At 46.3% G+C, this 12,544-nt stretch overlaps 1 protein-coding gene across 1 annotated transcript in view; it reads left to right on the top strand.

Moving 5' to 3' along the window:
• Positions 1-203: 203 nt before the first annotated feature.
• Positions 204-12,544, top strand: part of DCC (DCC netrin 1 receptor) — a gene marked incomplete at both ends in the record, with an annotated part of 627,385 nt that continues 615,044 nt past the window's right edge. Inside the window, one exon of the mRNA XM_080637247.1 lies at positions 204-294. Within this exon, the coding sequence (XP_080493373.1) occupies positions 204-294 (91 nt within the window). The remainder of the gene's footprint in view (positions 295-12,544) is intronic.

The raw sequence follows: 12,544 nt of genomic DNA, 5'->3' as shown, positions 1-12,544 counted from the left end.
CCTCGGAGCCTCCTGGTGCTGAACGCAACTTTTCCTCCTCCCTCCGCACCCGCTCCCCCTCCGCTGTCAGCGGGGACCGGCGAGGGAGGCGAGCCCCGGCGAGGAGGAGGAGAAGAGGAGGAGGAGGAGGCAGGAGGGGCTGTGTGTGCATGTGTGTCTGTTGCCGAAGACCGGGACCCGGCGCTGGAGGTGTCCGCTGAAATATGGAGCATAGTCTTGGATGTGTTTGGGTACCAAAGCTGGTTTTTCCCCTCTTGGTGTTCTCGCTGGCGAGCCTGCATCCTCGAGTCGACGGTAAGTCAGCTCTGCCGCGTTTCCCTCCGCTCTCCAGGGCGAGGGTGTTTTTTCTCCGCAACCTGCCCGTTCCTCTTGTGCTAACGCACTTTCTCACCCTCTGCAAGTGCGATTTGGGTTTTTTTTCGGGGGGTTTTCTTGTTGTTGCTGCTGCTCGGTTTTTGTTGTGAGCTTTTGCATCACCTCCCACAGATGGGAAGGGGGAACCGGGGTTAGAAGCGCTTTGCGCAGCCTTGGAGAGAAAGGGCAGCACTGGAAAGAAGGAAATCCATAGAAAATAAATGAGAAATGTGGCAGGAGGTGGCATAATAGGTGTGTAAGTGTGTGTGCCGTGGTGGTGATAAGGTTAGTTCCCATTCTATTTTGCACCTGATCCGTCTCGCAGCTGGATATATTCGCCTGTAGCTTTTTGGGTCTGTGTGCTGAAAGCGAGGGAAGGGGCTGCCTTTACTGAGGAAAGGAATAAGAACAGTGGATGAGTTAGCAAGGCAGAGACCACAGTTACCCGCAAAGCATCTTCCAACTCTATAAGCCTGCGATTCTTCGGGGCTGCACCTCTCTTGCCGCACTTGGCAGGCACATTTTCTAATTAAAAATGGCAAAGCTGGTTGTGTGTGGAACTGGGGCAGGGGAAGAACTGACACAGCGGTGCTTCAGGGCTACTTGTGCGGGAGATACAGAAGGGCTCGGTGGTGCACAGATCTCTTATTGAGAAAGAAGGAAAAGGGGAATGGGAGAACGAGCCAAGAAGTGTTAGGAACTAAGAAAGTGCAGCTTTGATTTGCAGGAGGCTCTGGGTGTGTGAGTACATGGTGGAGGGAGATGCGTGAGAGGAAATACCAGTGCTCCTTTAATTCTCTCCTAAAGAAACCAAGGAACACTTCGGTAGGAGAAGCCTTGGGAACGGGGGGGAGACTGGAAAACGCACATGTCTGTGCACACTGCTCTCGAAGCAGCGACAGAGGAACAATGGGAACCAACTCCCCATACCGAGCACACCAGCACTAGAGCAGATTTTTGTGAAGGGGGAAAGTGCTGCATGTGTTTTACTAAAAGATCCTCGGTGAAGCTCAGGTTATCAGCTGTATGCAAATGGCAACTGCCCATGGAGGTGGTGCTTCCTTTACACAACTGGGGGGGGGGGGGGGGGGTATCTTTTGATTGTCCTGGTTTCGGAGAGTTAGCAAGTAAACTGGCAGATGCTTCTCCAGCAAACCCCAAATGAGGGTAATTTTGAGTATATGTGTCCCCAGCATTGTCCTCTGCAGTTACTTGTGTGGAAGGTGGGACCTGGGCAGTGGGAGCAGGATGGTGAATAGGTGTCTCTCTTGCCTTTGCAGCTTAAAGGCTGGGAGATGGGAGACATGGCAGTGATCCTCCTTTATGAAAGATGATTGACTTGCAGGCTTCTTTGCTGCCAAAGGAGAGATATAGCCAGAGGCTCTGTGTGCAGGTGCCCGGGGAGCTAAGGAGGCTGTGTGCTGTGTCAGGGGCTGGACGCGCTGCAAAACCATTGCTCCCACAGCATGGTGTGGGTGTTGTTTTGTAGTCCAAGGGTGAAACAGCCACGTATTTTCCAGCTACACGTATTGGTTGTGTGTTTCACACGCCATCTATGATACACAGTTGTTCATCGCACTGGTTTTGAAGGTGGCACCTCTTGCGCTGCGCTTCACAGGCTGCAGGTGGGCAAAGTTTTCCCAGCACCGCAGCCCTTGGGGGCTATCATGAGTTTGTGCTTTTCCAAGCATCCCTGTCACCGTCCTAACTCAGCCAACAGAATCGAGTAAAGCAGATTTTTGGGGCAAGGCTGTGCCCTCTGCTTGCTCGTTGTGGTGTTTCCAATGCCATGCAGGAGGTGTGGCAGGAGGTGCGGGCAGCACTGTTCTGGCACGGTCCCCGCGCAGCAGGGCATGGGCAGGCAGCAAGCCTTTCTAACAAAGGGCTCCTGGAGATGCTGCACAATGGGGCCAGCACCTCTCCTGCTCCCTGCCCAAATCCCGGACCTGCTGTGGGCATGCTGGAGTGTGCTCAAAACTTTGGTAGCAAAGGGTAGCGGTGCATTTGTGTGCAGGCAGGCACACATTGCTTTTGGCCGGATACAAGTCCTGTTTCTGTTGTTTGCCATTGTGTGTGAGGGGCAAAGTGTTTTGGGAGGGATGAGACAAAAAGTAGAGCCCAACGTTGGACTTGTCCTTATTAAAAACATGTATATGTGGATGAAGAACAGCACTGTTTGCCATTCTGTAAAGGGACCATGGAAAACATGTTTCTGATCACGGCAAACGTAAATGATGTTGTGTTTGATTATTATGGTGCTGTATGGTTAGTTCTGTCTGTGTCTTAAAGTAACCACAAAATACCTTTTTTTTTTTTTTTAACCTGTAGGTGGTGATTTAACTCAATCTTCAAAGCTTTTGTTTTCTGAATGGTTTCTGTGTTTGGTGTCTTTGACTCCCACTAGCTCCCAGTGAGAAATTCAGTGTTAGTGCAGCACGTCAGAGCCCAGTGATGGCTGGGTACGACGGCAATCACTTCTCTGAGTGGTGCAGTATAAATCACCAGTGACCTGTCACAGCATCCATTTCCCATGTGCTGCAGTTGTCCTCTGTGTTATGAGGCCCATAAGCCACCACACATGTTAACGTGAGTGGGAGAACCGCCGTGTGTTCATGAGAGTATTTTTAAAAATGGAAATGAGCTCAGTCGAGGATGAGCCATTTACATTTAAGTAGTCGTCTTCTTTGTATAGTTTGATGAATGTTTTTATATTCAGCTGTTGTTGTTTTATGTCTTTTTGTCCTCTCTCCCTCCTTCCCCACGTCCATATGGATACAGGACCAGTGCTGACTTTAAATACGCAGTCAGGAATGTTTGTTTACAATGATATTATGCCAAGTGCAATCATCTCCAGATTTCACACTTGGTTCATTTATCCTTCACTGCTACTCCCTTGTCCTTCCTAATACAAAACTTAGCGTGAAAGATCTATTCCAGAGCACAAGACATGGCAGCACCATCAATATATTGTCCCTGTATTTCTGTGTCTGAACCCTTTTTAGATTGCCTGTTTTACTCTGGGACAGGAAGGTCTTTGGGGCAGGACTGTGAGGGCTTTGCTGTGCAGATTCACAGCAGGATCGTGATATGCAGTGAGGGCTTCCAGGATCAAAATGATTAATAAACAGAAGAAAGCCTATGCGACTGCTCCTTCAGGGTGCAGCTTGCTGTCCAGGTGAGTTCTTCACATCATCTGGATGGGCTTAAGTTCAGGGCTAGTGCACTGACCTTGCTCTTTGCATTTCCCTGGAGCTGCCTGGGTGGAGTAATGGAGGAACAAGTGCTGTCTTCTCCCAACCCACCCAAGCTTTCTCTGCACTGCCAAGGAAGCAGAGATCCTTGTTTTTCATCCCCATCCTGTCTCACATTTAGACTGGTGAAGGACTAGGGCTGGATGTGGGCTGGTATTTCCCAGTAAACTGTTGTTTAACACCATCTTGCAATAACCTACGTTCTGCCTCAGCTCGGTTTCTGAAACATGTGTTGCATGTGATGGCTAGGTTGGCCTCTTCTAACAGGAGACTGCCGTCAATCCAGTGAGATGACAGCTAAAGTAACTCTTCCAGTTTCAGTCAGAGTCATTCACCAGATGATCAGCACACGGATTTTCCACCAAATGTCCTTTAGAGGGCCCATACTGATTTTTCAAATGTTGTTTTTATGAGATGAAGTAATGCCACAAAATCATGTGTTTTCTACGAGCCTGCTTGCTTGGCATATCCAGCCACAAGGATAAAACTGCAGTGGGCTTGCACTTCCATTCTTGATGGGAAGGGTTATTGTAGAGACTTTGGCGAAAGTGCTAATTTGAGTAAGCTGTGAAAGAAGTTTGCCCTTTCCTGGTATTTAAACATCCTACCACACTAAAGCTCACTGGTTCTCCGCCATGCCAGCCTAAGACAAGGCTTGGCTGTGCCACTCTGCAGGTGTAGGGACACTCGGATCCAAACGGTACAGCAGGAGCCAACAGGTATGTTCTTGCCTCATGTTTGCTGTTGCAAATCCCTCAATGGATGTGATCTACATGAATTAGTTGCTTCGTGTATTGAATAAGGTGGTTGCAAATGAAACTAACACTCAAAAAGGGAACACATTTCCACATGCCTAATTTTCCCTGCTGCTGAAACACAGCTCTGTAACAGTGTGAATCAATGCAGCCAGTCTTTTTGTTGTAATACAAATAGATGGAAATTTCTTAAAATGTTGGCCTTGCCTGAATAAAAAGTATGCTGACAAATTCCACTGAGGCTTCCATGACTAATTAACTAAAGGAAAAAAAATAATTCACTTGCTCTGTTAAAATTATACTTTCAGTAAAACATTGACCTGAATTCTTCTTTCCATTGGAATCCAAAGTAAACACACTGGCCTTGTCCTCATTTCTTTTGCACCCCTCTCACCGTGCCATGGGCTGGATGGAGATGCTTCTGCCCTGAAGTGAAAGTATCAGCAGCACCCAAATCCTCTGGAAGCTATCCACCAGCTACCAGCTGCTCTTTCCCAAGTCCGTCACCACCCTTACTTTGAATTTGCTCAAGTGAATTCCCTCCTCCATGCTGGCCTGAGTGTTCATCTGCCAAAAAAATAGGTACCGCAGTGTTCTTCCTCTGAGCTGTGTGATTGTGCTGCAGGCAGGGCTGAGCTCAGGTGGTTTGCAGGAACTGGCTTCAGTGTCAGTGTTAATGCCATTTTCTACCCAGCTTCCTGGTGCATGTTCCTGGTGATCGCTTTACAGAATTCCATCTCATGTTTGCTGTGAGGATTGCTTAAAAATTGCTACTGGTTCAGGTCCTCGGGAAATTGAATGTACTTCATATGTTCGTTACCTTTCTCCTCCCCATTTCCTTTTACAAACTTCCCAATCTGTTTGACCACTTCTGCTGTTGAAAAGCTCTCATGCTCTCCTCAGAAAGATAAAGGATGTTTGATGCTTTGGAATCTTTATTTAATATGGGTACAGAGCCTTGGGAAGTTGATATTTGCTCCATTGGGTCTTCTGACCAGGTTGGATGAGACTTTGGGCAACCTGGTCTAGTGAAAAGTGTTCCTGCCTGTGGCAAAGGGCTGGAACTGGATGAGCTTTCAGGTCCCTTCCAACACAAACCATTACATGATTCTGTGGTTCTGTGCATCTGCCTATACAGAAAGATATCGAGCTACGGAAAGTGATGACTGAAAGTGAAGTGCATCTCTTGATTTCTGACACTAAATTCACTGGTAAAATAGAGTATATTATTCCTGAAAGATAACGCATTAGATAATTGTAAACCTAGCAAAATAATTTCTTTCTAACAACGTTTCTCAATTTCAGGTTTGATGTGAAGGGCTTCAGCTAAATTGGGCTAATGACAAACAAGAACATCTCACTCAAGAGTCTGGAGATGTCTGCACTATAAAGGAAACAATTCTCAGAGAGGCATGATAAATGCACAGTTAAATGTCTCAATTTCTGTCTTGGTTGATGGCAGTCATTTGTCGATGGTAATGCCAATATGTGCTGTAATTTTATAAATGCTCTGAAGTGTTCAAAATACATTCAAAACTACTCTAAATTGCTGCCCGAAGTTTCAGCACAGTATTGGTTGTCATACAGAGAAGTTGAAAGAATAGTATCTACTTGGAAATCGCACTACTGCCTGTGCACTGGGTATCTTCTCACCCTACAAATAAGAGTTTAAAATGATGAGACTACTGAAGTTCTGATGGTTTTGTTTTCTTTTAATGGTGCTTTATGAGCAAATTTACTGGATTGCTCATGTGCACTCAGTCCGTGGTCACCCTTTCCGTGGATGGAGGGCTCACAAGGTGCCTCCTCTTCCAGCTTGGAAGCAGCTGGTAAACAACTCTTAGCTTTGTCATTTCCAAAGCTTTGATACCAATTTCCTTCTGTTTTGGGAAACAACATCCTTACCAGCTGAGCAGTTTGACTCATTGAAACAAATATTCACTGTTGTTCTCTTCTGGGGTCTTACAGCAAGAACAAAGGGTAACAAAAGAGATAAAGTGTAAAAATAAAGATGCTGGAAATCACACAGAAAAGCTTCTGTTCTGTGCACAGAGCTTCCGGGGCAGTGCAACAGCCTCAATTCAACCACCAGTGCAGGTGTTTATGAAAACATTTACTTTAGTTGGAGAAGGTGGGTGTGTTGGATGCTTACTGTGACACTACATTAGGAATCACAGAATCATCCAAATCATGGAGCTGGTGCTTGCGTGATGTGGATGTGCCACGGAATGAAGGATGTACCGTGGGAGGTGAGGCTGCTCGTTGGGGAGTGGATAGAGAGCTTGATAAATTGCAGGATTATGGCTCTTTTGAGAGGCTCTGTAGATTAGCTGAGCTAAGGTCAGCTCTTCAATCACCAGAAGAGCTCTGCAATGAATGACAGTCTCTTAGTTCATAATTTTATCATTTATATAATAATAATAGTTTCCCAACCTGGTGTCCATGTGCTATGTACCCTGTCAAGTCAATGGGGTCTTCAGGTATTATGCTGACAGATACTATGTTGTATTTGTCCTGCACAGGTGAGGAGCTACATTGCTGTATTTCCAAGTTGCCATTGCTTAGTGCTGTCTTTTTTTAACTCAGCATCATGGTTCCATTCTTGTCTCCTGTTTCTCAGATTTCTATTTACTCACACTGCATATCTTCTGTCATCTCCCTAGTTGCCCAGTGTCACATCTGTGCAGCAACTGGAAGTTCAGGCTGTTGCAGTGGAAATAGCAGCAAGGTTACTCTTGGGTGTGGGTAGTTTCTACAATGAAAGACAGTAGAGAGGTTATCGAGGTCTTCAGGGAGACCTTAGAGCAGTCTTCAAAAACTAAAGTGGGCTGACAAGAAACCCAGAGAAGGGCTTTGGGCAAGTGCCTGTAGGGAGAAGACAAGGGGGAATGGCTTTAATGTGCCAGAGGGGAGACTGAGATGAGCTCTTAGGCAGAAGCTCTTCCCTGTGAGGTTGCTGAGGCACTGGCACAGGGTGCCCAGAGAAGCTGCGGCTGCCCCATCCCTGGCAGTGTTCAAGGCCAGGTTGGACAGGGGCTTGAAGCAAGCTGCTTTAGTGGAAGGTGTCCCTGCCTGTGGCAGGGGTTGGAACTGGATGAGCTTTAAGGAACTTCCAACACAAACCAGTCTGTGATTCTGTAGTTCTATTATTATAGCATTGCAAAGTAGTTCCCTGCTTGCTCTTGGGTACACTGGGTTGGCAGAGATTTTAATAAAAAATAGTGGCACAAAGTTCGTATCGTTTGTCTGGCTGGTCACAGATTTGAGTCTCAAGGCAAAGCAATTAAGGACAAGTCCTCGCTTGAGCCCTGTATTTGATACACTTACGCATGTGCTTGAGATCTTGCGATCAGGATGGGAACAGATAATATTTCCACTAAAAGAGGAAAAATTTGCTCATTTAGTGTATTCTACGTATGGACAATCCATATAACTTCAGCCATTTACCCTGCAGTGCTGTGATACTAAACTGATGCTTGACATAGGCTCATGCCTGTGGTGCGATCTGCAGCTAAACTGGTGGGCACTTCTGTCTGGCTGTTGAACTTTGAGAGCAGTAATTAGACAAAATATTTGACAGCTCTGGATAAGATCAATTGATATAATTGTGTGAAGTGTTTCTTTCTATAGGCAGGACTCCCCAGAGCATTGCAATTAAAAGCTGAAGGTTGCTTCCCTAGGAGTGCAGTTGATGTAGGACAAGGAGTGGTCTGTCTTGGGGCTGGCATCAGGTACCTGACAGAGGTGCATTTCATCCTTAGCCCGCGGCTAAGGGCTTATTCAGTGCAGAGTTCATGCATCATCATCCTTCACCTTGTCTCTCTGACACTCCCTCGCTAGCCAAAGACTAAAAAGCATTTTAAAAGCTTTCTTTTGAGTTTTTCTCTGTTATTTTTTGTTCCTTTTGGAAGTATAATGGGAAGAAGAAAGACAATTTAAAAGGCTCTAATGGGCCTTCGTCCATATTACCTTTTTTTTCTTCCCTGTCTTCTGAAGTACAGGAGAGCTTAAAACTTTTCCTCTGCTGCTCCATGGTGCTGAAGACACACAACGAACTGTGGTTGTAGTGAGACCTGAAAGCACCAACCTGTTTTCTGCTGAAGCAGCAGTGTGTTTTCTCCCTGGGATTGAGGCTTTAACTGACATTGTCGTGGTGACAGGTGCTCGTGTCCAATGCCAGGGAAGGGCCTCTGCAAGTTCTCTGTAGGACTGTAATTAGTAATCGCAGTTTTGCCTCAGTCACAGTTTGTGCTCAACTACCTCCAGAATCACAGAATCCCAGACTGGTTTGGGTTGGAAGGGACCTTAAAGCTCATCCAGTTCTAACCCGCTGCCACTGGTCTCATCTCAATCTCCCCTCTGGCAAGTTAAAGCTATTCCCCATTGTCCTGTCCCTACAGGCCCTTGCCCAAAGCCCCTCTCTAGCTTCATATGGTTGTAGTTATGTGGAGTTTTCCCCAGATTCATCAAATTAATCAACATTCATTCTCATTTTCCAAATGTCATTGTGATTGCACTTCTCTTATCTAACATGAAAATCCTTTTTCCTAGTTTGTTCCTCATTTATTGTATTGTAGATGCTGCTGAAGATGCTGTTGGAGTGACTGGTAATCCTAATGTCTTATACATTGTATATAAATATGGCAAAAAAGCCCATGATCCCCCATTCTGCTTTGGAAGGAAACTTCCTAAATTTTTTTTTACTTAGAAGGTTGAAGATATTTAGATGAATTATTGAAGAGGAGTCTGCCATACATATGAAAGTAGTTAATAGTCTTAGATTTGGACTTTGCCATTAGAAAGGACATTGGGATTTTTACGTATTTATTTATGGGGCCTCCAGACCTGTTTATTTTCCCTGTACAGGATGAATACTGTTTCCCCCTGCATGAGAAACAGCGTGAAGCAAGTTAAAAAATTAACTGAATCTGAGAGCTCTTGTTTTATTGTTCATGATTAGGAGGATGCAAAATGGAGATGGTTTTATACTGCTGGATGGTGTCAGAGCAGAATTTTTCAGTGTCCACAGAAATTTTGTGTGTCTGTGACAGAGATGCCAATACGGGCTGATAGGTTCCATGGTCAAAATGTCTATAGGACAACCAGTCAACAAGCAGTGTAAGGATGCTCAGAAAAAGGCATCAATGCACAAGATTTTAAAGTGCTGTAGGACTGAGGGTGTAGTATGTTTAGTGCATTTGCAAAAAAACATATGGTTTTGTCTTTTTACATGTATGATGTTAATTGGTTTTGACATTAAGAGTAAGGGGGTACTCTGTGGAAATTAAAACAACTATGTGCTTTGAAATAGCAGGTGTGTGTTGTCAGAAATGTGTTCAGGTCTGGCAGAGGCTGTTACATGTGGCTGTTTGCTCTGATCTCCCTCTCACGCAAACATTATTCATTTTTTGTTTTTATTAAGCCGAAATAAAGGTCATCTGGGTGAAAGATTCAGGAGAAAACTGGGTAAACAGCTATATTTCCATACTGCCCACAGAATTCTGTAAGCCCACAGTAATGGTCATAAATCACACTTTTTTTTCTTTTTTTAATCCATCAAATGTTAATGGTTTAAACAATTACAAAAAGAGAGAGAAAGGTTGTTTCAGTACATAAGGCCAGGTTCTCAACCTGAATAAATCATAGAATCATAGAATACTTAGGGTTGGAAAGGACCTTAAGATCATCTAGTTCCAATCCCCCTGCCATGGGCAAGGACACCTCACACTAAACCATGTCACCCAAGGCTTCGTCCAACCTGGCCTTGAACACTGCCCGGGATGGAGCATTCACAGCTTCCCCGGCCAAACCATTCCAGTGCCTCACCACCCTCACAGTAAGGAAATTCTTCCTTATATCCAATTTAAACTTCCCCTGTTTAAGTTTAAACCCATTACTGCTTGTCCTGTCATTACAGTCCCTAATGAATAGTCCCTCTCCAGCATCCTTATACCCCTCTTCAGACACTGGAAGCTGCTCTGAGGTCTCCACGCAGCCTTCTCTTCTCCAGGCTGAACAGCCCTAACTTTCTCAGCCTATCTTCGTACCGGAGGTGCTCCAGTCCCCTGATCATCCTCGTGGCCCTCCTCTGGACTTGTTCCAACAGTTCCATGTCCTTTTTATGTTGAGGACATCAGAACTGCACACAATGCTCCAAGTGAGTTCTCACGAGAGCAGAGTAGAGGGGCAGGATCACCTCCTTCGACCTGCTGGTCACGCTCCTCTTGATGCAGCCCAGGATATGGTTGGCTTTCTGAGCTGTGAGCGCACACTGCAGCCGGCTCATGTTCATTTTGTCATTGACCAGCACCCCCAAGTCCTTCTCCTTGGGCTGCTCTGAATCTCTTCTCTGCCCAACCTGCAGCTGTGCCTGGGATTGCTCCCACCCAGGTGTAGGACTTTGCACTTGGCATGGTTCAACTTCATCAGGTTGGCATCAGCCCACCTCACAAGCGTGTCGAGGTCCCTCTGGATGGCATCTCTTCCCTCCAGCGTACCAACTGAACTTGGTGTCATCGGCAAACTTGCTGAGGGCGCACTCAATCCCACTGTCCATGTCACCAACAAAGATGTTGAACAAAACCGGTCCCAACACTGATCCCTGAGGGACACCACTCGTTACCGGTCTCCAGCCGGACATTGAGCCATTGACCACAACTCTTTGTGTGCAGCCATCCAGCCAGTTCTTTATCCACCGAGTGATCCACCCATCAAATTGATGTCTCTCTGATTTAGAGACAAGGATGTCGTGTGGGACAGTGTCAAACACTTTGCACAAGTCCAGGTAGATGACGTCAACTGCTCTGCCCCTGTCCATCAGTTCCGTAGCCTCATCATAGAAGGCCACCAAATTGGTCAGGCAGGATTTCCCCTTAGTGAAACCATGCTGGCTGTCACCAAGCACCTTGTTGTTTTTCATGTGCCTTAGCATGCCTTGCAGGAGAATCTGCTCCAAGATTTTGCCAGGCACAGAGGTGAAACTGACTGGTCTGTAATTCCCCGGGTCAGCCATTTTCCCCTTCTTGAAAATGGGGGTTATATTTCCCTTCTTCCAGTTGTCGGGAACTTCACCTGACTGCCATGATTTTTCAAATATGATGGCCAGTGGCTTTGCAACTTCATTCGCCAGCTCCTTCAGGACCTGCAGACGGATTTCATCAGGTCCCATGGACTTGTGTACATTCAGGTTTTTAAGATGGTCTCAAACCAGATCCTCTCCTGCAGTGGGCCCAGGGTCTTCATTCTCACACTCTCTGCATCTGCCTTCCACGACTTGGGTGGTATGGTCAGAGCCTTTGCCAGTGAAGACCGAAGCAAAGAAGTCATTAAGAAGCTCAGCCTTCTTGAAATACAGGGTAGCCAGTTGCCCTGATATCTTCCAGAGAGGGCCTACGTTGTCCCTAGTCTGTCTTTTATTTGCTATGTACCTATAGAATCCCTTACTTTTATCCTTAACATCCTTAGCCAAGTTTAATTCTAACTGGGCCTTAGCTTTCCTAACCTGGTCCCTAGCTTCCCAGACAACATCCCTGTATTCTTCCCAGGCCGCCTATCCTTGCTTCCACCTTCTGTAAGTCTTTTTTTTCCTTTGAATTTTCCTGAGCAGCTCCTTATCCATCCAAGGAGGTCTCCTGGCCCTCCTGCTGCACTTCCTTCTAGTTGGGATGCAACACTCCTGAGCTTGTAGCAGGTGATCCTTGAATATGAACCAACAGTCTTGGGCCCCCTGCCCTCTAGGGCTGTATCCCATGGAACCTCACTAGGCAGATTCCTGAAGAGGCCAAAGTCTGCTCTTTTGAAGTCCAGGGCAGTGAGCTCGCTGCATGCTCTTCTCACTGTCCCGAGGGTCTCGAATTCGACCACCTCATGATCGTTGCTACCAAGGCTTCCTGGGATTGTCACATTTCCAACGAGCCCTTCCCTGTTGGTGAGCACGAGGTCAAGCATGGCACCTCTCCTTGTCGGCTCCCCTATTGCTTGCAGAAGGAAGTTGTCTTCCACACAATCAAGGAACCTCCTGGTTCGCTTGTGCCGGGCCGTACCATCGCTCCAACAGATGTCAGGGTGGTTGAAGTCCTCCATGAGAACAAGGGCCTGTGAGCGTGAGGCTGTTTCTATCTGTCTGTAGAGTGCTTCATCCACAGATTCCTCTTGATCAGGCGGTCTGTAACAAATCCCCACAGT

The sequence above is a fragment of the Psittacula echo genome, assembly GCF_963264785.1.
Source record: "Psittacula echo genome assembly, chromosome: Z".
In the NCBI taxonomy this organism is placed as follows: Eukaryota; Metazoa; Chordata; class Aves; order Psittaciformes; family Psittacidae; genus Psittacula; species Psittacula echo.
The sequence above is the reverse complement of the archived record's forward strand: the minus strand, read 5'-3'. Positions and strand labels throughout refer to the sequence as shown.